We start from the raw sequence: 21,689 nt of genomic DNA, 5'->3' as shown, positions 1-21,689 counted from the left end.
ATGGTTTGATTGAGTACTCCAGTTACGGGTTATTCTTCCTACTGCGTGGACTAAACGGCTCCGGATTTTCGGAGGTATCTGAACAATTTAAAATGAATGTTCACAGGTAATAGTTTTATTTTATTTTATAATCTAAATCTAAATAGGATAAAACAAATTGAACAATTCTAAAAAAAAAATTAAAAAAAAATATCTATGTTCTCTTTAATACAAGTTGAATGTTTTGTTAACAATCGGGCGGCCGTGCTAGCCAGCACGCTCTGTTTATTCAACAATACAAATGTATTAATAGCATGGCACAGCATTACAATAGGAATCGTGGGCGATGGCGTCAGATTACTTTGTTCCACGGAGTTATTGAACTTGCAGGCAAAGGACTCGTTCATATTTTATTGGTTGGTGCTCATTTCTATTTCTACCTCCACGCTCATACTATGGGTGCGTTTGATAAGGTCACTGGGTCTACCCCGCGGTGCTCACTCTGGTGAACTTCTGACAAGAGCTAAACGAACGATCACTCACCGCTCTCGTAGTGACGTCAGTACCTCGGGTCACCCCTGAGTGACCCACCCACAAGCAGGGCACTAGGGGCCGACCCGGGTGAGCCCCTGGAATGACGTCAAAGCTATTCGAACGCACCGGGGCAGACTGGGGTCGACCAAGGGAAGCTAAACGAACGCACACAATAGGATACATGTCTTCGTCATCGTCCACAATACATGCACTGGTCTAACAGGCCCAATGATTTCATTGGATACAATGAATTCGTGCAGTGACGTAAACTCGCAATATCTGTGTTATGATTGGTCCGTTTCAAAGTGACGTAGTTTGTCAGCTACACCTGCAGCATCTGGCAGGCATGCAAGGTCAGTATCTGGCGTTATGCACGGCTTCGAAATGTGAGGTCAGCTCTTCAGGCTATTCAACAACACAAGTTTTGTCCAAAGGGTTGGTGCTGCGAATTATTATGCAAGGTCAAAATACACACGTCTCATTCCTACAAATTAACTGACAAAAACATTAGAAATTGTTTCAGTATTTTCACAAACGCAAGAGCTCTTTATTTGTTCAGTAACTTTTCACAGGTTACTAGATGTAAATATATTTCTGTGAGGATAAGGGGTCACACAGGCCCATAATTGCAGAAATTACATACATTCGGTATTTGGTGTTTTCAAAACGTACCACCCAAGCTATTAATAAAAACGTTTATAATTTAATTAGACTCGAGATAGTCCTTTGAGCTTTCTATTCTATAACGTCTGCAGTATCCAAATACAATAATTTTAATTAAAAGTACTTATTTATTACAAGTTTAAATTAGTTCATCGATAGCCCTGATTTACATGAATCGGGCAACCTGTGCAAAAAAGAAGAAAATCTCACGAGAATTGCACATGTATATCATCAGAACGAGAACAAAAAATATGCAATGAGTTGAAAACAAACAAATCTGCTGTCAGCTTCCCTGCTCGTTTTAGGCAAAGAGTAGCCAGTTTTCATGCATTCGTGTTAAATTGTGTGCCTCTTCCGTTGAAACTGTCATTGACTGTCATTAACAATCATTGACTGTCATTAACAATCATGGACTGTCATTAACAATCATTGACTGTCACTCACAATCATCTACCGTTATTGACTGCCATTCACAGTTATCCACTGTCATTAACAGTCATTCACTGTCATTATACAACATTGTTAACTTAGAATTGCAAGGCATTCTTTTTTAGCCATGCTATAAATCAGAACAATTTCCGCAGAAAAGGGCACAACTAGGATTGCTGTGAAAAGTTTTTCGAGTGGATTCATCTTTTTTAAGCCTTTATGACGCGAGAGAACATTTTGCCGGCACATTCGGTCAAATACTGAACGACTGTTTTGACTTAAGAGCGAGACTGTGACGTTTCGCTACATGTTATTTGCAAAAAATGAGCGGGAATCAATTACGATATATTGATAAAAGAACTGTGACTTCTTAAAAGTAGGCAATTCTCTTTACAAAAACATTACTACAGAATTGACTGGAGTCCATGGCTTAATTTCACATAGCTGCTTAAGCATAAAAAGTTGCTAAGCACAACAAAGCTACGCTTACCAGAATAAGGTTACCAGCTAAAATACCATACGTCAAAATGTAACTGGGATCTTGCTTAGTTTTGCCTGCCAGAAAAAAATATCAAGCTATATTTTCTGCTTAAGCAGCTCTATGAAATAGGCCCTGGTGTGGAAAACAATAACTGCTTTGATGTCACATTCGAGAAGAAAAAAAAATGATGTGTGATTTAAAGAGCTTATATAATGACAATTTTGACTATTTACATAAATAACTTCATTAACTGGCACAACTTTCCAAAAGCAACCATGCATTGATTAATCAATTACCAAAAGAAAGAGGCTACAATAACACATCCTTTTCTTATGGCAACTAACACCTGTTATCTCCATGTATTTCCTTTTGCAAGCAGTGGACTTAATTGGATCATGCACAAATCAGAATAACTGCTCGGCCATTAAGTTTCATGACCCAACGTAAACACACCCACTGTAAAGTGAAAAGGATTCTACTTTCCGAGTTTTTAGCCAAAATCAGAAACTCTTGAATGGAGCTTTCTTGTAAAGACCATTTTAGCATCTACGAGTATCCTATTGTCGTTGAAGAAACTTTTCAGACCTTTCCTTTGTTTACAAATACTGGCCATCATTAGGTAAGGGCAGCCTCAAGCAGCACAAGTCTGCCTTTATAAATATAACATAGGGGCCTTAAAACCCCATGGTGGGAAGGAAATCTGTAATGCGTGTATTAGGCAGCCCAACTGATTTACCACTTACCAGTGCTGTTGATAGCATCAGTGTGGTAAATGATAAGTTGTACTTTATGGAAATTAAGGTTGCCCATACTTTTTGCCAAGGCCACACCGAGTGACTTTTGGCCGACGAGATTTCGGAACATGCCCTGATCCCTCCATGCCCCCTGTTCAACATTGCCTTGGTGCCCCTCGAAATGTTCAAGTGTCAGACCTGATATTTCACAGAGGCAATTGATGCAATTGTCTCCATGCCACCAACTGGTTGGTGGTTTGGGTTGGTTTGGGTTAACATTTGGGTAGAAGTGGGGTAGTGTGTGGGTGAGATAGATAAGGTTTGGGTAATGTTTGGGATAAGATGGGTGCATTTTGGATTATATAGGCAATGTTTGGGATGAGAAGGGCAATGTTTGGGATAAAATGGGTACATTTGGGCTCATATAGGCAATGTTTGGGATGAGAAGGGCAATGTTTGGGATATGATGGGTACAATTGGGATTAATATAGGCAATGGTTGGGATGAGAAGGGATAAGATCATTTTCAATACATTTTGGTTCATCAGTGGGGTACGGTTTTGGTTTGAATGATGAGGTAGGGGTAAAGGATTTTGCATATAACTTGGATAGGGTTTCAAATAGGTTGAGGTAGGGTAAGTTCTTAATTGGGAAGGGTTAAGTTTTGATAGTCAGGGGTTAAAGTAAAAATGAGGTTTAGAAATAGACAGTAAAAGACTGAAGTTTATATAATGGTAGATTGCCACCTTCTATTTTTAAGATAAAAACTTTAAGTATGCAACCCAAGTCAAGGTGTGGTTGTTTTGTACCTCATGAATTGTACATTACTTTTGATGTCAGGTAGCGTCACAATTGACAGGGGGGAGTTTGGAAAATTGCAAAACCCAAGCCTATAATAGTGAAATCAGTATTTTACTTCCAGCACGCAGAGACTGAGGTCGACCCTCCACTATCAATCGTGTGGTTTTGTAAGATGAATGCACCATGTCAACCAGCAATGCGTCATGTGGTGAATGCAAACTGTGCACAGAAAATCTCTGTCCAGTCATGCAACCTTTCAAAAGACAACATTGCCTCAGTTCGAACACCCTTTCACTTAACCCATGGACAGGGAAACTGTCAGATCTCTTTTCTAAGAGTTTGGGGAAAGGGGGGTTGGTGACACACTTCAATAAACCTTAAACCTGGGCAAAATTCATCAAATTGCTCTGCAAAATAACCTGCTTGAAACTTCGGGAGATGGAATTAAGGTATTAATGACAGTATACATGCTATGGTTATTTGGTAAGCTGGTAATCTGTCCAGGCTAAGCGTAGAATCTCTGTGCTTAGCAGATCCATGGGGTGAAGACTCATTGCATGCTATGGTTACTTGGTAAGCTGATAATCTGTCCGTGCTGAGCATAGAATCTCTCTGCTTAACAGACCCATGGAATGAAGACTCATTACATGCTATGGTTACTTGGTAAGCTGGCAATCTGTTCGTGCTAAGCATAGAATCTCTCTGCTTAACAGACCCATGGAATGAAGACTCATTACATGGTATGGTTACTTGGTAAGCTGGCAATCTGTTCGTGCTGTGCTTACATGAGATGAAGACTCGTTACTTGATCTCCTTTTGTAGGTGTTGCAAGAACTCATAGTATGACATGGAGGATTCCGTGCGATCCTGGGTCAAGTGTCGTAGGAATAAAGTACGCTTCTTACTGTCTTCCCTACAGAGAGAGAAAAAAAAAAAAAAAGAAGGAAATTAATTAAGACTTAGTTGAGTTTGGGACCAGTAAAGTGGGCCAAATTTCATGGCTCTGCATACCGCCCAATGCTGTGAATACGACTCCCATTATCTGCTTACTGTGCAAGCACTGAACTTCTGTGCTAGCTGTGTAAGTAAAGAATGCCTAGTAATAAAGAGTTAGCACACGTACTAGCAAAACATCTCGAGCTATCCTGTGAAATACGACTGACGTAAGCCCGTAATTCCCTGCTTAACGTAAGCGCTGATTCCTTGCTTATGGTAAGCAGAGCCATGCAATGGGGCCCCAGTGGTTTTTAAACAGAAAATCATCGGTGGAAAGTTGAGACTGGGCCCAATTTCATAACGCTGTTAGGCAGAACATACTGCTTAGCAACTTTCTTTGAGTGGGGCACCAGTTGCAACAATGAAAATTTTAAGGAACTTTGGCTGGTAACCAGTTTTTGTTAAGCAAGATTTGTCTGTGTTAAGCATGTTTTTACCTTATTTACTTAGGGGTGGGGTGTTGATGGGGTGTGATGAAGGGGGGGGGGAGTATTTACCTAATAATTTGGAGGGGTGCAGAGCACGACCGCTTATCTAATAACCACAGGATGAACGTCCTCAGTCGTTCTGAGGCTTGGTTGGCAAGCTCCGGTAAGTCCACCTGTTGGAGAAATGGAACATGCCAGTCAGTAATAAGCTGGAAGCATAATGGAATAGTCCATATACATGTACTAAGGACAGAAATACCTTGTAGGCCTAATCTACCAAACACTAATTAAAACATGGTTACTACAGTATGAAATAAATTCACTTACATCTACAGAAAATTAGAAAACTTTAATTACTGAAGGGAAAATGGAACAACCCATATTAAAATTTGGCATTCAAATGAAATGCTAAAACCTCACATGAAGAAAACAATTATAGTTAATCTGAATAATGTTAACATAATGACAACTTAGGAAGTAAATATACAAATCATTCTGTGAATATCCTTCACAAAATAACAAAATTTCAAAATACAAAAGGTCACCATTACCTGTCAAATGGGGAACAAATCATAGAAATTATTATGCAATATTTCATTTACAAATACCAGTATTTATATGGGCACACTGTTGCAAGTTAAATAATATTAAATAACAACAACACATCACCTACAAACAAAATGGACACTCCACTGTGGAGTCAAATCAGTAAAAGAGAATGGAACGTACCATTTCCTCGGGGATGGACTGGAAGTTAGGCACGTCAAGGATTTCCATACAGAATGAAATGGAGATCGCCCGGTTGACAAACAGGATCATGGCGTCTCCACAGTCCAGTAGGTAGGCTCCGTTACGCTCGATGTACTCAGAAGTTAGACCCAGGATCGGAGGCTGGGGGACTGACTGATCGTTGATGAGGATTGCACCCTGCATTAATCATAATAATCAATTTCTAATGACGATAATAATTGAGTGACTGTTTTTTTTAAAGTTCAGCCGTCGATTTCACCAAACTCTTCTTAACTTAGGATTAATCTTAGACTTTGGACGAGTTAAGTACGTATCCCAAGGCGTAGGACGCATTGAACCCATCCTAAGTTAACTCACCCTAACTCAAGATAGGATTAATCCTAGCGTTTTGTGACATCGGCTGCAGGAACATAACCCTATAACCCCCCAGGGTGATGTTTTTGAGGGTAACAACAGTTTTATACATACCAAAAAACATTGATTAACAAGAAGAGTTTACATGGTAGTAAATAGAAGCGTTGATAAATAATACATATATTTTGCCTCTCTTTCGGGAACACACATTTTTCATTAAAAGTCATACTAGTGAAGACGCTATGTTTTTTTTACAAATTTCAAGAGACATTCTGTGTCACAACTCAAAATATAATGCACACTCAATTAAAAATGTATTTCTGATCTAGTGATCCTATGTAACCAGAAACTAATTTTTTCCCCTTATTAAGTTCAGCCTACCTCATCTGACATGTTATGCACCGGGTACATGTTGGGATGAAGACGAAGCATGATGTATTGCAGAGGTTGACATTTGATCATCTCCATCGCATACACCCTCTCGTCCAGTCTGGTGCTCGAGCCCAGACGGAAGGCCACCTGAAAGACAAGATGTGATTGGCTTCGTTGGTTAAGGCTCTGGATATTCCAACCAATCGTATTGTCTGTTAGAGTTGTGGTACAAGTAGTTTTCTTTAGCTATGTTTTCTACTTATGTTATTTTGTTTTTCTTGTGCGGTGCTGTGTTCATTGTAGAGCGCCATAGAAATGTTTACTAATATTATTATATTATTACAAGAAAGTATCATTTACTTAACCCTCCTACTATCTGAATATTGAATATCATCCACTGTGATTGTGAATGATGGATAAAGTTTGCCAGCCAGCAGTATGATATCATGTGGTGATTGCATCTGCACAGTACACAGTAAACCCTCCTACTGTCTGACTATTAAATATCATTCACTGTGGCTTTGAAGGATCAATAAACTTAGCCAGCTCGAACTATGATATCATGTGGTGATTGCATTCTACAAAGTACACAGTCAACCCTCCTACCGTCTGACCATTCAATATCATTAACTGTGTCTTGTTTGATAGATAAACTATGCCAGAATGCAATATGATCTAATGTGGTAAATGCATCTACACAACACACAATTGCTCCACTATACAAAACCCTTGCAGTTGAAGAGTTTCGTAGGGTAAATCAACTCACTGACAAGTAGGAAAGTTTATCCATAAAATTGCAGTTGGAATTCTTACGTTTTTTAATGCAGCCAGTGTGTAAGATGGCAGCATGCGTAGCGACTGAGGGCACATCAACGTCCCAACGGTGTGACTGCTTGGTAGCGTCGCCTTGTACATCGACAGCGAATCTACGCAGACGTTGACCAACGCATCCCGAGCGTCTGACATGTTCGACGTCTGAGATTTGTCGACCGCTGAAAATAGGAAAGAGTAGATACTAGTCAACTCCAACACAATGAAGAGAGCATAAAATGCTTTTTCAATTCAATTCAATTCAATTAAAAAAAGGTTTATTGAAACATGTTTCATATTTAAAAAAAAAATGATACCTAAGCAGGGAATCGAACCACGGCGAGTGTTGAGAGACCAGCGCTTTACGCACAAGCAAACCATGGGACCCAAGAACTGAGGCAACCGTAAGGGAGGTAGAAAACAACCAAAACCTTTGCCGGGAATCAAACCAGGGTCACAGTGGTGAGAGGCCAGCGCTTTACGCACAAGCCAACCATGGGACCCAAGAACTGAGGCAACCGTAAGGGACAGAAGACAATCAAACCTTACCCATTCTGGTGAGTAATCCCATAATGCCTTGCTGATCCGCCCCTGCGATGATCTCCGTCATCTGATTGGACACTGGCAGGCACATGGTGTGAACACGAATCCGTCTCTCTCCTGAATCATTCATAAGGGGAGATAATTTGCATATCATTAGCATATCAAGTTTTCTTTCGTATGAATCAATGTAACCAAACAGAGGCTTGAATAACAAATAGTCTGGTCCTCTTGATTTCTATACATATCTATATGCATTACTCCTGAATACAGTGAAGTTAACAAATATGGTGGACAAAGTTGAGAGTCCTAACTGAAACTATGAAAAACAAAAATAGTCAGGCCCTTTTGAATCTCTTATTACCATAGCTACTGTATGCAGGGAACTTGACTAACATGGCTTCAGAATTTAGAGAGTCATCACTGAAACTAAGATAAACAAAAAATAGTCGGGCCCTCTAGATATCTAAACAAATCTGTATGTACTATAGCTAGTGTATACAGGGAACTTGTTTCTAAGAAATTGTGAGTGTATCATTGCTAGGGGGGTGTGAGGAACATGACCAAGAGCTGATACTGACCTTTACTGCTTGTGTAGAGCAACGCTGCTTGGAAAGATGCCACTGGGGAGTCATGAAGGCTTTCCTCGATGGAGACCTGCATAGCGAAGCCGGCGTCTGGGTTGATGTTGGGAAGGGAGAGGAGATCCGTCGACCGGACGAAGAAGTTCCCATGGAATGTGTGGATGCTCAAACCTTAACGGGTATGGAAATCGGGTTTAAGTAAGAACATGATCTTTCTGGGGTGGATTTCACACAAGAGTTAAACAAATCTTGTGAGGTTTTTTGTTGGAATACATCGAATAAACAAAGATTATTAAAACCAAAAATAAGACAAAAAAGGTTTAAAAAAAACCCAGTCAAATCTTGCGAGGTTTTCTTCTTACCTTTTGTGCATCTGATCCTCATCACTGCCTCAAACCCAATCTTTCTCGTCAGGTATCGCCGGAAGTCCTGGCCGAACCTCTCCACCTCTACGAGGTTCTGAGTGCTGTTGAACCCTGGGTAATAGTGCACGCTGCCGCCGGAGTATTTTGCGACACCAGCTACGCAGAATTTAGTAAAAAATGAAGAGGGCATGAACTTCATGGGTGACAAGAGGAGTAAGAGATTTTGTTATCAACGCCAATAAAATAAATGAAAGATGTCCAGGCATGTTACAAGACCAATCATTTTCCAGCAAGCTGACTAACCCTTCAAAACCATACAAGTAGACAGGTTTTGTAGGGTGGCACAACTGTGTCATGGTATACAATACAATACTAGTATTTTCCACTTACCTAGCGTTGCTACGTCTGTGTACTGCCCACTGAACAGGAAGATATCACATGCAATCTGCTGAGCTGAAAAATCCAAGGATAACTTCTTGTAAAAGTCAACCGCTGGACCGAGATTTGGCACATTCTGAAAGCAAAAGAACAGTTCATTTCCATGTATTAATTTTGGTTGTGATTCCGCATGATTCAAACTGGGATCCGGGAGGTGGAAGCGAGAAAGACACCACTATTACACCAACCCGAACACCCTAAACAGTTATACTTCAACTAACTTTCCAAAGCACATGGTCAACCTAAATCACACTGAAATGGTTTCCATTTTGCAGGAATGTGAGGGGCTCATGAAAAAAAAAAAAGGGAAACTTGTCAGGATTTTGGGCCAGCATTACGAGTCTGAATACTGCAGCGTAGACAAAACATAAACAAAAACATAGGCCTCAACTTTTACACTGTATTAATGTGTTGTTCGCCTTCATTTTCAAGATGTTTTTGTGGCATTCCTTAGTCTCACATTCCTGATTTTGAAAAGTGGACTTACTTTGGTTGAAGCTCTTTGGTTCGGATCTTCCCTGGACTTCAGAGCCCCCGCACCAAGAGAAGGTAAGCCTGACTGGAACACGGTCACACGACCCCCTGTTGGGCTCTGTCAGGGAAAACATAAAATAAGAATGATAATTATTACATATTTGGTTGCAGTAATACCATGTGTCTATCTACTTCCAAGGTCGATTTTGTTCTTTAGGGAACTATCTTGCTTTACATTCTGCTACCGCAGAGTAGATTTTCCAGAATTTGGGAGACTTCTCAGTTCTAACTTCACTATCGCGGAGTGAGTTCTTAAAGACCTGCTTGAACGAAAATGCTAATAAGTCGTGAACTTTGCTGAATTTCATTTGAAATGTTTTCAATGAATAAGGAAATCGAGTCATATGATGTGTAAAAAGACAATCATTTTTAATATCCTAATCCAGCGCTTTTCTGAGAGATTTGCAAATAGCTCCATTACGTAATTACTCTCAAAACGTCATAGTTGGGGAGCTCCAATTTGTAAAGCCACTTTGTTGCAGCGTGGAGGTATAACATTCCGCTCAGGTAGCTGTTTAAAGGACCGTTATTGGCCCAATGACCATGGCACTTATGTAAAGTATTTCATTGATACGGCATTGTAAAATGCGCAATATAACATATCTAAAAGCTAGTTATTATATTTATTAGTAGAGTTTGAAGATTATTGTTGTCGTTTTGCTATTTTCTTACCATGAGTTTGAGAGCTGCTTGTAAAGCTGGCCCCAGAGCTGTCTGCGTATTCTTGTTCCCCGTAAACATACTCGGCAGTTGATTTAGAAGCTCATCTATCAACTACAAACAGCAAAACACGAGAAGGAAAAAGTCAGTATTTAACAAAATACATGGATGAGAAAATTGTTTAACTTTTTTCCCCTGCAAAAGAGGGATCAATTTTAGGGGTCTTGTTAAAATTAATCTGAGGGTATGTTAAAACTAGTAGAAATTAACAAACCTCTCTGTTCTCTTGTACATTTACGAGCAAGTCGTTAGGACAGGGGAGGAATACATCTGCAAAAGAAAAAGATATATTTAAGTTTAGTTGTTGTCCAGGAATTACGCAAATGCAACATTATTCCCTTAGTTACTGGCTCCCTAGGCAATAAGCCATTTGCATGTTTAGATTTGAATAGTTTCTGGTACAACGACGTGCTTGATCACAAGTTGCCACTTGAAATTGAATTCCTCAGACTATAGAGACAGTTGCTATCTCACATGATTCGGGGCAAGCTTTTGCGTAGTTCTGTAAGAGACGGTGAACACCCATACAAAGTTCTGAATGAATTTGTATGGCACATGGTACCAGGGTCTGCTCATGTGATGGTTGCTATGCAAACGCTTGCCCTGAACCACTCGACATAGTTACTGTCTCTTTAGTCTGAGGAATTCAAATATATGCGTTGACTTGTGACTAAGCAAGTCATTGTACCAGCCATTATTGTCTCCATACAGTATCAAACCTGAGGGCAAATTCAGACAGGGTCCTTACCGTCGATATCAGAAACCACCATCATCTGCGGCCTAGTCATTCCCTCCTGTAGACTGTAGAAATGCAAGGTACTGTCGAAGGTGATGAAGCCGATCAGCGTCCTGGCGTCTCCCGGCATCTTATCCAGGCAGTCCATGAGATTCTGGCAGGCTATGGTCAGGTACCCTGACTCCACGGCGCTGAATGAGACATCGAGAACGAAGAGGTAGACAGCCGGCTGAGGTGGCCTCAACTATAGAAGGGAAGAAGAATCAGTTCTCAATGTTTTCACAATTAGTTACCGACCCCCCCTCACTGACGTAAAATGATCGGCCGAGGGTTGTGCATGACGGTATGAGAGACATCATGAGATGTATGCCATTCAATGACCAATTATTCCATTAATGATTATTTGACTTGCTCACCATGTATTCTGAAGGAGCGATGAACTCAATTGTGGCTGACTTAATCTCTGGTCTTCTCTCCGGTGAACCATAACTCTTGGTAACAGGGTCAAAGGTGAACTCTTCAGGTACTGTAAAGAAATAAAGAAATTTATCAAACTGGTGACATTTTTGTAGAGTTTTAAAAATAATTTTCATTTCTTAAAATGTACTGACCCATTTGCTTTAGTTTTCACAATTCAAATTTCACAATTCTCCTTTCTAACACAACGGATTATGCACAAATTTCCACAGGTTTATTTCATGTGTATAGTTGATCACACAAAACATGAACACTTTCTGCGATTATTTTGTCAGCTCTACCAATCCTGTATAATACCACCTATCATAAAAAATAGCCAGAGGGTCGTCTGTGTGTCATTTGGGCAGCCTGTTTTACATTTAGACACCCCGTTTTATCTATCATTTACATGTCTTTTAAGAGAGGATTTGGACACCAAGTTTTTAAATTTCCAGCAAATTTGAAAACCCTTTTAAATACCAAATCCTATTCAAAATTCAACGTTCAATAATCAATATTCAATATTCAACATTTAATATTCAATATCCAATACTCAATATTCAATATTCGACATTCAATATTCCATATTCAATATTCAATAATTATTCAATATTCAATATCCAATTCAATTAAATAAAAAACCTAAAACCTTGCCATCAAAAACAGTTCTTACAATCGTTTATCCTATAGCAGAGGTTGCACTTCCAGCGTCGCTGCTCGATGATTGTTACAAATGGGTTGATGTAGGTACGACAAGATCGACATCGCACAATAACGCTGGATTGAATTACTGGCAGATGCTGCAAAAAGAAACACACAAGACTTGCTGTAGTTAAAAAAAAATAATTAAACAAAATATCAAATGACCAGGGGTCGATTTCACAAAGAGTTAGGACTCGTTTTATCTCGAGTTAGGATTAATCTTAAGGTCTGCATGCTACAGTGCAGGGTTGGGAATCGTCTAAGTCCTAAGATTAGTCTTAAGTTAGGAAGAGTTTTGTGAAATCGACGGCTGGTCAGGGAACTTTGTAAGAATTGGCAGCTGAAGGTAAAAGTAGTACCTGTGGTGGTTGGAGTGCTTGGCACCACTCCGAAAGCACTGGGGAAACATCTGGACAAAATAGGGACAAACGTGAGGATGGATCGGTTACATATGGTGGCGCTTTTAGGAACAGCAAAGATCCTGGGAAAGACCCTAGAGATCTAAGGCTACAGGACGTAGAAAATCACATGCCTGCTAGACCTAAGGGGATATTTCCAGATTTTTACCAGAAAGGAAAGAGGCTGAACTTACCGAGAGATCCCTGAATGGGTGAATAAGAAGCCCTAGAGGCATGCGTGACTTTTGTAGAAGACCGTTCGTCTGTGGGATAGCGTTCAACGTACTCCGGAAGATGCTGCAAAAAGAACAGCATGGTTAATTTTGTTGTACATCTCTCATAATTTAACGACCTTCATGCCGCCTTTTTTGATTTTTTTTGCCCTGGTGCCCGATCTATTGGTATTGGTGCCCTCAAGAATTTGACTTGCTCCAAAAACAAGGTGGCCTTGCCCTGAAAAAAAAAAAAGTAATTCCAGGCCTGCTGTTGGTATTTCACTCCGGGCGAGTCAGCTATCAAGTCAGTCTTTGACATAAAAAATAAGTAATTCCAGGCCTGCTGTTGGTATTTCACTCCGGGCGAGTCAGCTATCAAGACAGTCTTTGACATCAAAAATAAGTAATTCCAGGCCTGCTGTTGGTATTTCACTCCGGGCGAGTCAGCTATCAAGTCAGTCTTTGACATCAAAAATTATCACAGATTCCTAAGGACAGGGTGAACTTACTCTGGGTCCACCTGGAGCTTCTGATAGTCCGGGCTGAGTCTACTCTTGGGTGGCTCTACGGGCGTGGTCTCCACGATGTGCCTCTGCTGTAGGAGATTCATGGGTCTCGTGTCCCCCTGCTGGACCTTTAAGTTACCCATAGAGGCGTTTATGTTGTTCATGGTGGGCTGACCCCCCTAAAATATCAATGAAAAAACAATAGTTTAAACATCATTAAACAACTGTCTTCTGCTTTTACCCAAATTTGATGGATTGGGATTTGTATTGCTAAAGCAACAGCTTGACATGGAGCCAGGCATAAGTAATGCTCTTGAGTACAGTTCCAATGGTCATCAAGATCATAGTTCACTAGAAAGAAATTAAGATGGAAAAAGGTGAGACTTAAGGACTTTACGAAAAGCAGACAGAGTATTAGATTCCCTAGATATGGGTTTTAAGGCATTGCATGTTGAGGTGTCAATATGTATACTCAGTTTGCGGTAACACCGTTTTCTGAGGCAGTCTCCCGATGATGACTAGACCAGGCAAACTTATAAAGTCTGAATTCGGATAAAAGTCAAAAATTTCTCATCCCTGTATTTAAAAAAAAAAAAAAACAGCGTTTGAATACTCACTGGTTGCTGCATGATGTTGTTCATTTTTGGGCCGGCTTGTCCGCCGTTCGGCTGCGGAGCCACCCCCGACCTCTGCATGGCATTGCCCATCATCCCTGGTGCGTTCTGCCCTCCTGGGGGAACGCTGCCTTGACTGACCGGGGGCGGTTGCTGATATGAAGCGGGTTGCGGGTACTGCCTCCTGCCTGATACTCCAGAAGATGAGGCCGAGGTGGGTGGCCCGCCCATTGAAGGTGCACCAAACGGGGGTCCCCCTTGCACTGGAGGGCCGCCAGAAGGTGGGCCACCCATATGCCCTCCACCCATTTGAGGACCACCTAGTGGGGGACCACTTGTTGGAGGTCCACCCATTTGAGGAGGGCCTGTCGGAGGTCCCCCCATTTGAGGTCCGCCCATTTGGGGTCCACCCATTTGGGGTCCACCCATTGGAGGAGCACCCATTTGGGGTCCACCCATTTGGGGTCCACCCATTTGGGGTCCACTCATTTGGGGAGCACCCATTTGGGGAGCACCCATTTGAGGAGCACCCGTTTGCGGGGCACCAAGCTGCGGCCCACTTAGTGGGGGGCCTCGGGAGGGTGCAGCTAGTGGGGATATTGGCAGCTGAGAACCTGCTGGTTGAGTCCCTGGTGTAGGAGGACCTATGGAGGGAAAAATTAATTTGGATTTGAAATTCAACATATCTTCTCTATAGAATCATATTTATCTGACACGAATCACTGCAAAAATTCAAATAATGTTTTAAAAATGCTGCGATTTTGTCAACAATGAAGTCGGCCAGGAAATGCCCTTAACACTAGCTTGTGTATTTTGTCTAGTTTAAAGTGCCAAGGAAAGATTGGCTAGTACACACCAATTCTCAACTTGCCCTGAGGGATACTTCAACTTCTGTGCGCATGCCCCTTATTTATCACTAAACAACCAATTGGTCCTTTTGCGAACTTGATCATTGTCTACTTTACCTTGGTAGAAATTTGAGGTGTAGGGCGTGCCTCCTTCTAGAGCATCGTATCTCATGGAAGGAACAGGTGAGGGTGCAGCTGAAGACCGGGCGGAAGGAGGACCTAAAGGAGAGTAGAAATAAAAAACTAAAGTCACTTTTTCGGCACCATTTGACATTTATTTGGAGGTACATTGGGACTATTGAAGTTCATGTGAGCATGTGTTACAGTCTAGGGCAAAGGGTTGGCACGCTTTTATAAACATGTAGCACCGCTCCATTTAAGTCCACAGAACTTTAACGATACCAACTGATCCATCAATGTGTATTTATTAAGCTCATTCTTTGCATTTTAATATTTGTCATATTCATAAAGGACTTTAAATTTCAATTGCCCGATGTACATCAGAAAATACAACAACAAAAATGATTTTTTTTAAGCCATCAGTTCAGTACATCGTGTAAACAGTGAAATGGTATTACGCTAGCCAACTCTTTCTGGCAAGCATAATTTTATTGTGCTTAGCTACATGAAGCTACAGTATTTTTAAAAAGCAGCTCTATGAAATTAGGCTCAATGTAGTCTTGGACTGATGACAACATCACAAGTAATGTCTGATAATGTAGCTGTAGCACTATTACCACCTGCAAGATGATTTGCAACACCCAAGCGCTTTGGTTAGCTTTCACTTGCTACAAATGGACAATTCAAAATATGTGAACGTGATAACCAAATGGTCTTAATCCCCAAGGGGAATTTCTTCATGAGATTTCAAGCCAATGTGATCATGAGAGAAAGTGATTACATTCATTTTAATGAACAAAATCCTGTGCAACAGTGAAAAATTTCCAATGCACAGCAGTGAATAATTTCCCTTGCATAGCAGAGCAAAATGCTATGCAAAATGTGATGCTACTCAAAAATCATCATTTTGCTACTCATTATTACCATTTTGTGTGCACAAAATCTGTTCAGTCGAAATATTTTGCAACGCAAATATTGCTGGATGAAATTGTTCCTTGCATAGCAAAATGTATCAGTTGCTACTCAAAATATCATAATTTGTCACTCACTTTTAACATCGAGTGTGCACATAAAAAAAATTCTTCAAACATTTTGTTTGAAGAAATCGATCCCTTGTAAACAATAAGCTCTAGAGGAATCTAACAATAACATCCACAGAATCAGGGATAAAGACAAACTATATCTACAGACAGAGCTAAATGAAATTAGACCAAATAAAAATATGTTTAGTGCCCCACCAACTTCCTTTTATTCCATCTTATAAAAATACATTTTAACGATCTAAGACAAAACAAAATTAATTTAAAAAAAAAAAAAAAAAAAAACTACCTATTTAAAAAAAATTAAAAGGCCCTCCACCTTCCTTTTTTCAAAAAGGCAAAACGTAATTTTTTTAATATATATATCATATATTATTATTTATTTTTTTTTTATGGGGGGGGGGGGGCTTGGAATGAGGTGCAATGGATTTCGTCCCCTATGATTATATCCTGCCATTTATAATTATAGTTTGGTGTCCATACATTGTCATTTGATCATGATAGGATACAGTATTGATTAGTCACAGTTGATTAATTGCAAAGTGCACCGAAGCAAAACACTCCAGACAGGCTAGTGGTCATTATCTAGGATTAGTCTGCACTATAATAATAGAACAGGTGACTGATTGGGGGAGATCTCATCTTTTAAAATACACTATCTGTCCTTTCTCTATGCTGCCTTCATGAAGCTATAAAAAGCTAAATGCTTCCACCTACTTGTTAGTTTCCCACTAAATTTCACTTGTTCACGTTGTTGAATTATCGTACCAATCAAGTGATAACCCACAAGGGAATTTACTGGGTAAAATTTTCATAATTTGGGGACAAATTTACTAGAGCAGGATTTAAACCAATAACCTTCGGATCAGTGTGCCTGTGATCTACCAAATCAGGAAGCTAACCCTCTGACTGGCAACCCCCAACAAAGATATTGAAAAAATACCCCGGGAGGTAGAGCGCCAGCACAATGATCTGGAGGTCATCGGTCCAAATCCCACTCTGGATTTAGTCAATTTCTATTTGTTCAACCCCAAATTAGTTGCTGAATCATTTGAGCAACTCATGGTCATAAAACTAATGAGTTCCCTCGTTTGGAAAATCACAAACAAACATTCAAACAGACAACCAAACATACAAACACAATAGATGTATCTAATTATAAATGCTCATTTTTCTTAGTACGTAGAGCACACATGTACATGTATGACACTCATACATTACAATGACTATTGCACAAAATAGTACTACCTACTTAAAATATAGACTGGAAATACAGCATGTAAGCTATCCAAATATAAATTAGATGGGCAAAGCACTTTTTAGAAAGGGCTTTTGAAGCATGCAAAGGGAACAATTTTCCAATTTGGAAAACGTATACATAGAAACAATGATGGGGATAAAGAACGAGACAAAAGACAAAGGTCTTTGTGGTGGAAAAGATTCAAGGTCTTTTGGTCATTACGCATTTACCTTAATCAATGACCTCATGGCAGAAATGCATTTCACTTTTAGATGATAATGTATTTGCATTTGGGTACATACAATAGGTTATCTCATCTGCTGGCATGGGTGAATTTTTTACGGCTTGAACATAGTCCCTTTAGCTTATTGAAAATGCTTCAATCCAGAATCAGTTATGAAAATGAAGGCCATTCCTTTCTCCAATGAAGGATTTGTTCATTCAACCCCCAATTTAGGAGCTACAGAGCTATGTACATTGTGTATGTTGGCAGACTGCCTGTGTATTTTTTTTTGTGAAAATATTATTATTACGGACAAAAATTAGGGAACAAGATCGTCAAAAAATGCAATTTTGCGAACTCCAATTCATTTTCTTTCTTTAATTATTACTTTTCTGCTTTGTAAATTGTGTACACAGTGTACATGTGAGGTAGCAAACAAACTTGGGAGCAACCTAAATTTTGGGTTGACGCGCCCAGCCAGCGATTGAAAAAAAAAGTAAAAAGGAAGACCCCTGGAAACTATCTAGCCCTCAAAAAATGAGTGAGTTATGGGAGTCAGATATGCACAGAGACATGTGATGAGACATGCAGAGAGACATGTGATGTTCTGTTGATTCATGAAGAAAACAATGTGAACAGCTAATATCAAAGCATACTGAAGGACAAAGCAAACAATAGCTGATGAGATTACTAAAAGCTACTACCACCACAACAGCCAGACGTCACACAGCGAAAGAATTTTGAAGCAGAAAGCAGACAAAAAATTAATCATTCGGAAAGGCAATACCTGAATCGCCCGGTGAATAACTCCCAACCTCGGCCGTTGGGGACGAGGACTGCAGCTGCAGTTTGGGCAACGGGAGCGAGCCCAAGGATCCAGTGGAGGGTGAACGTATCATGGAGGTGTACCTCGGCACCTGTAGGGCCTCGCCTTTTGGGTGTTTTTTTTTAAGGCGAACGGGCAAACAAGGAGGCGTCATAACAGAGCCGTGCAGGCAGATATTAAAACAGTAACCACAGAAAATAAACAAAAGGGGAGGGTATTGGATGCGTGTGAGTCAGGAAAATGGGTGTTAAAATACCATGGGTTTATGATTTTGCAGGTGAAATTAATTAGGGGGGGGGGTGCACAGGCAAAATTATATCAAGAGATTATCCAATGATCTATGATGAACTAGTTGCCGCCATCTTGTTTATGTCAGAGCAAACCAATGAATGGTTTTCGTTAAATAACTACATAGTACAAGTTATAGGCTCTGTGGGTCCTTTCTATGTATGTAGTTGTAGTTATTATGTCTAAGTCTTAGGGCCAATGTTATCCATACACAACAAAAATGCTTACAATGTGGCACAGAAAACTCTTGCTGAGCATACTGGGTGACCAGCCAAAATACCATGTGATGAAAAGTGCATAAACTGACTGGTTTCCTGACTTTTGCTTAGCACAAATTATTTCTCATGCAAGATTTCCTGCTTAAAAGCCGTTAGAATTAGTCCAGGTCAGAGCTTTGCCTATTTTATTTTGTCCGGGGGAGTTTTGGGGTGCTAGGTGGCAGCAGACTTACCAGGTAAATCCATTGCTCACAGCAATGTGCGCATGCTCAGAACTACATAAACAATGGATATTTATCGGTAAGTCTGCTGTCACCTAGTGTTCCAAAGTCTCCAATTGGTCAAAGTCAAACAGCCAGAGCCATACAAAAATCTCCATTTGGCTTTGGCTTAACAAGAACCCAGAATCATGTCTACTTAAGTAAATACCACACTCTGCACTAATGCTAAAAATAGAACCTCAATATGATGTCACGCAAGTTACTAAATGTAGGTCATTTTGATTTCACAAAGTGACATCAAACTTTGCTTAGCAGTCAAGATGGATTCACACTTAACATCAATCTTAGCTCTTTATGAAATCGGTCCAAGTCAAATTTTACTGACATACATTGCCAATCCATTGTCAGTGTTTTATATATTTACTAACGTCTACTGTGCTTTGATGCCTTGATCATGTGCCAGCGTGAGTGGTGGCAATTTTTCTGACATTCAGCAAAAGTCGCGTCATACACATTACTGGAGCCCCCCTCCCCACCACTCCTTCAATGATCACTAGCAAGGAATAAATGAGCAAGGCAGGGAACACACATTTTGGGGGGACTCCCTCCGAGGACACTCTGTCAGACATTCTTTTATCATCAAACTTGTTTTCTTCAACGACCTACTAACCTGATGAGTTGAAGCTTCGGTCTATCCCAGACCCATCGGGAGTTGAAGGTGAGTCCATGGAGACGGGAGGTGTGCCAGGACCTCCATACGACCCTGACCGACCATAGTTTCCAGGGCCGCCAGGCAGCGACCCACCAGGGAGGGGCATACTCGAGGGCGGTGCTGCCACTCTAGATGGGGGTCCAGATCCAGCGGAACTTGATGGCACAGCTTGGTGTGGTCCAGGATATGAGTTCACTGGCTGCGAGGGGCCAGAGTACTGATTCGGCATCGAGGGTGGGTTACCCGGCGGTCCCCTGCTGTTCGCAACAGGGTAACCAATCATCGGTGCCCCTCGACCACCCTGGGTTGAGTTCGCAGTACCAGTGGGTTGGTAACCACCCATTGAATGAGTTTGAGCTCTGCCCGAGTTAGCGTTAACCAAACCACTTCGATGGTCTATGGGCGAGGGTCGGTAGCCTGTAGTGCCAGTGGGAGGGTTGTTGGTAGGGTGAGCACCATTAGCAGTGTGTGGCGGACCTTGGTTGTAGCCCCTTGGTACGTTCATTCCAGATGGATTGTTGTAGTTCCCTGATGGGGTAGGTCCTCCTGGACCTGGGGGTCCCATTGATGGCCCTGTTTAAAAACAAAAATGTTTGCACCATAATATATAGTCAGGACTCATACCGACTGGACTTTGGTAATATTTCATTGGATAACTTTCCGAATGGCACCACTTTTTAACTAATTTTTTACAAAAAGGGATATCATTGAGTATTGAGTTTTCTTGAGGTAAATTAGTATTTCAGAACGAATGAAAAGTGGTTGCGCCATACGGAAACTTTTCCATTTCATTTACACACACAGGTGTTGGGAAAAACCAATTGTTAATTAAATCTTTAATTCAAGTGGACTTACGCAATAACCTTATAATAATTGCAGTCAGATTCTAACTCATCACCTTTTCTTTTAAATATTATTCTTCACTTGTCCTAAATTTGTTTATTTAAGAGTTGAGTGACCGCAGAAAGTCGTCTCACTCAGTCTGATAAAGGTTAACACTTTTTGTCAGTAAATTCAAATAACCAGCTGATAAAAAAAAGAGAAAAACAGATATTAAAAAATGTCCAGTCAAATTTAGAGCCCCCCCCCCCCCCGCCCCACAGAATGTAAATGTTGTTAATCATTTTAAAAATTAAAAATTGTTTGATTTCAATAACTACTCACTTGCAGATGGTGGTCCCATTCCACTAGAGATTCCTTGGGGAGGCGGACCAGAACCCGGGATTTTCATCGGCTGCTGGGCGTTTGCATAGGCATTTTGGCGAGAGTCCGCCATCTTGAATTGTGTCACTGAGTCACCGCTCACGAAAATTGCGTCATAAATCAGAAATTAACACTCGTTCAACGCGGCTACAACGCACAGTTCACAGCGACGAGTTGAAGATAACAGTCAGACTTGGGAATACCTGTAGAATGTGTGAACTTAAATTTACAGAATAAGATTTGCTGCCAGGCGAAACATTACGTAAATTAAAAGCATTGTCACGACCGAGAGTCAATGACAGTCGCCATTGTTGAAGATTCAGGAAAACCCATTTCGTAGACTAGCCAAAGGTGCATGCGTAAAATGATCACGTTTTCAACGTGGCACTTCCAAAAAATATCACGAAGTTAAAATTCTCGGGGGAGCTCGCCCTATGATCAAGGTGTAAAAACGCATTCAGAAACATGTCAAAAATACATCGCAAAAGTCAGTCTGAACATGGAATGAAGTTTTTTTAAATAAAGTTTCTATCGAGTCCCAGATTAAATTTATACCAAATAAGACTCAAGAGGTGATGTTAACAGAAGACCTTACTCTCTTTTCAAGTTTAT

The 21,689-nt window shown here is 40.6% G+C and overlaps 1 protein-coding gene across 1 annotated transcript; it reads right to left on the bottom strand.

The window, feature by feature from the left end:
- Positions 1 to 1,036: 1,036 nt before the first annotated feature.
- On the bottom strand, positions 1,037 to 21,449 carry LOC117303672 (protein transport protein Sec24A-like). The gene is made up of 22 exons (XM_033787929.1): positions 21,039 to 21,449; positions 19,833 to 20,447; positions 15,104 to 15,205; positions 14,142 to 14,782; positions 13,528 to 13,703; positions 12,998 to 13,100; positions 12,377 to 12,503; positions 11,664 to 11,773; positions 11,260 to 11,491; positions 10,726 to 10,781; positions 10,464 to 10,565; positions 9,745 to 9,849; positions 9,210 to 9,333; positions 8,817 to 8,975; positions 8,452 to 8,625; positions 7,880 to 7,990; positions 7,334 to 7,512; positions 6,530 to 6,667; positions 5,774 to 5,971; positions 5,114 to 5,217; positions 4,387 to 4,533; positions 1,037 to 4,296 (listed from the first exon to the last, which is right to left on the bottom strand). The coding sequence occupies exons 1-21, from the start codon at positions 21,148 to 21,150 to the stop codon at positions 4,422 to 4,424; spliced, it is 3,780 nt and encodes a 1,259-aa protein (XP_033643820.1). The 5' UTR covers positions 21,151 to 21,449; the 3' UTR covers positions 1,037 to 4,296; positions 4,387 to 4,421.
- Between the last annotated feature and the right edge of the window lie 240 nt (positions 21,450 to 21,689).

The sequence above is a fragment of the Asterias rubens genome, chromosome 20 (genome assembly GCF_902459465.1).
Source record: "Asterias rubens chromosome 20, eAstRub1.3, whole genome shotgun sequence".
In the NCBI taxonomy this organism is placed as follows: domain Eukaryota; kingdom Metazoa; phylum Echinodermata; class Asteroidea; order Forcipulatida; family Asteriidae; genus Asterias; species Asterias rubens.
Note: the sequence above shows the minus strand (reverse complement) of the source record. Positions and strands in the feature narration are given on the sequence as shown.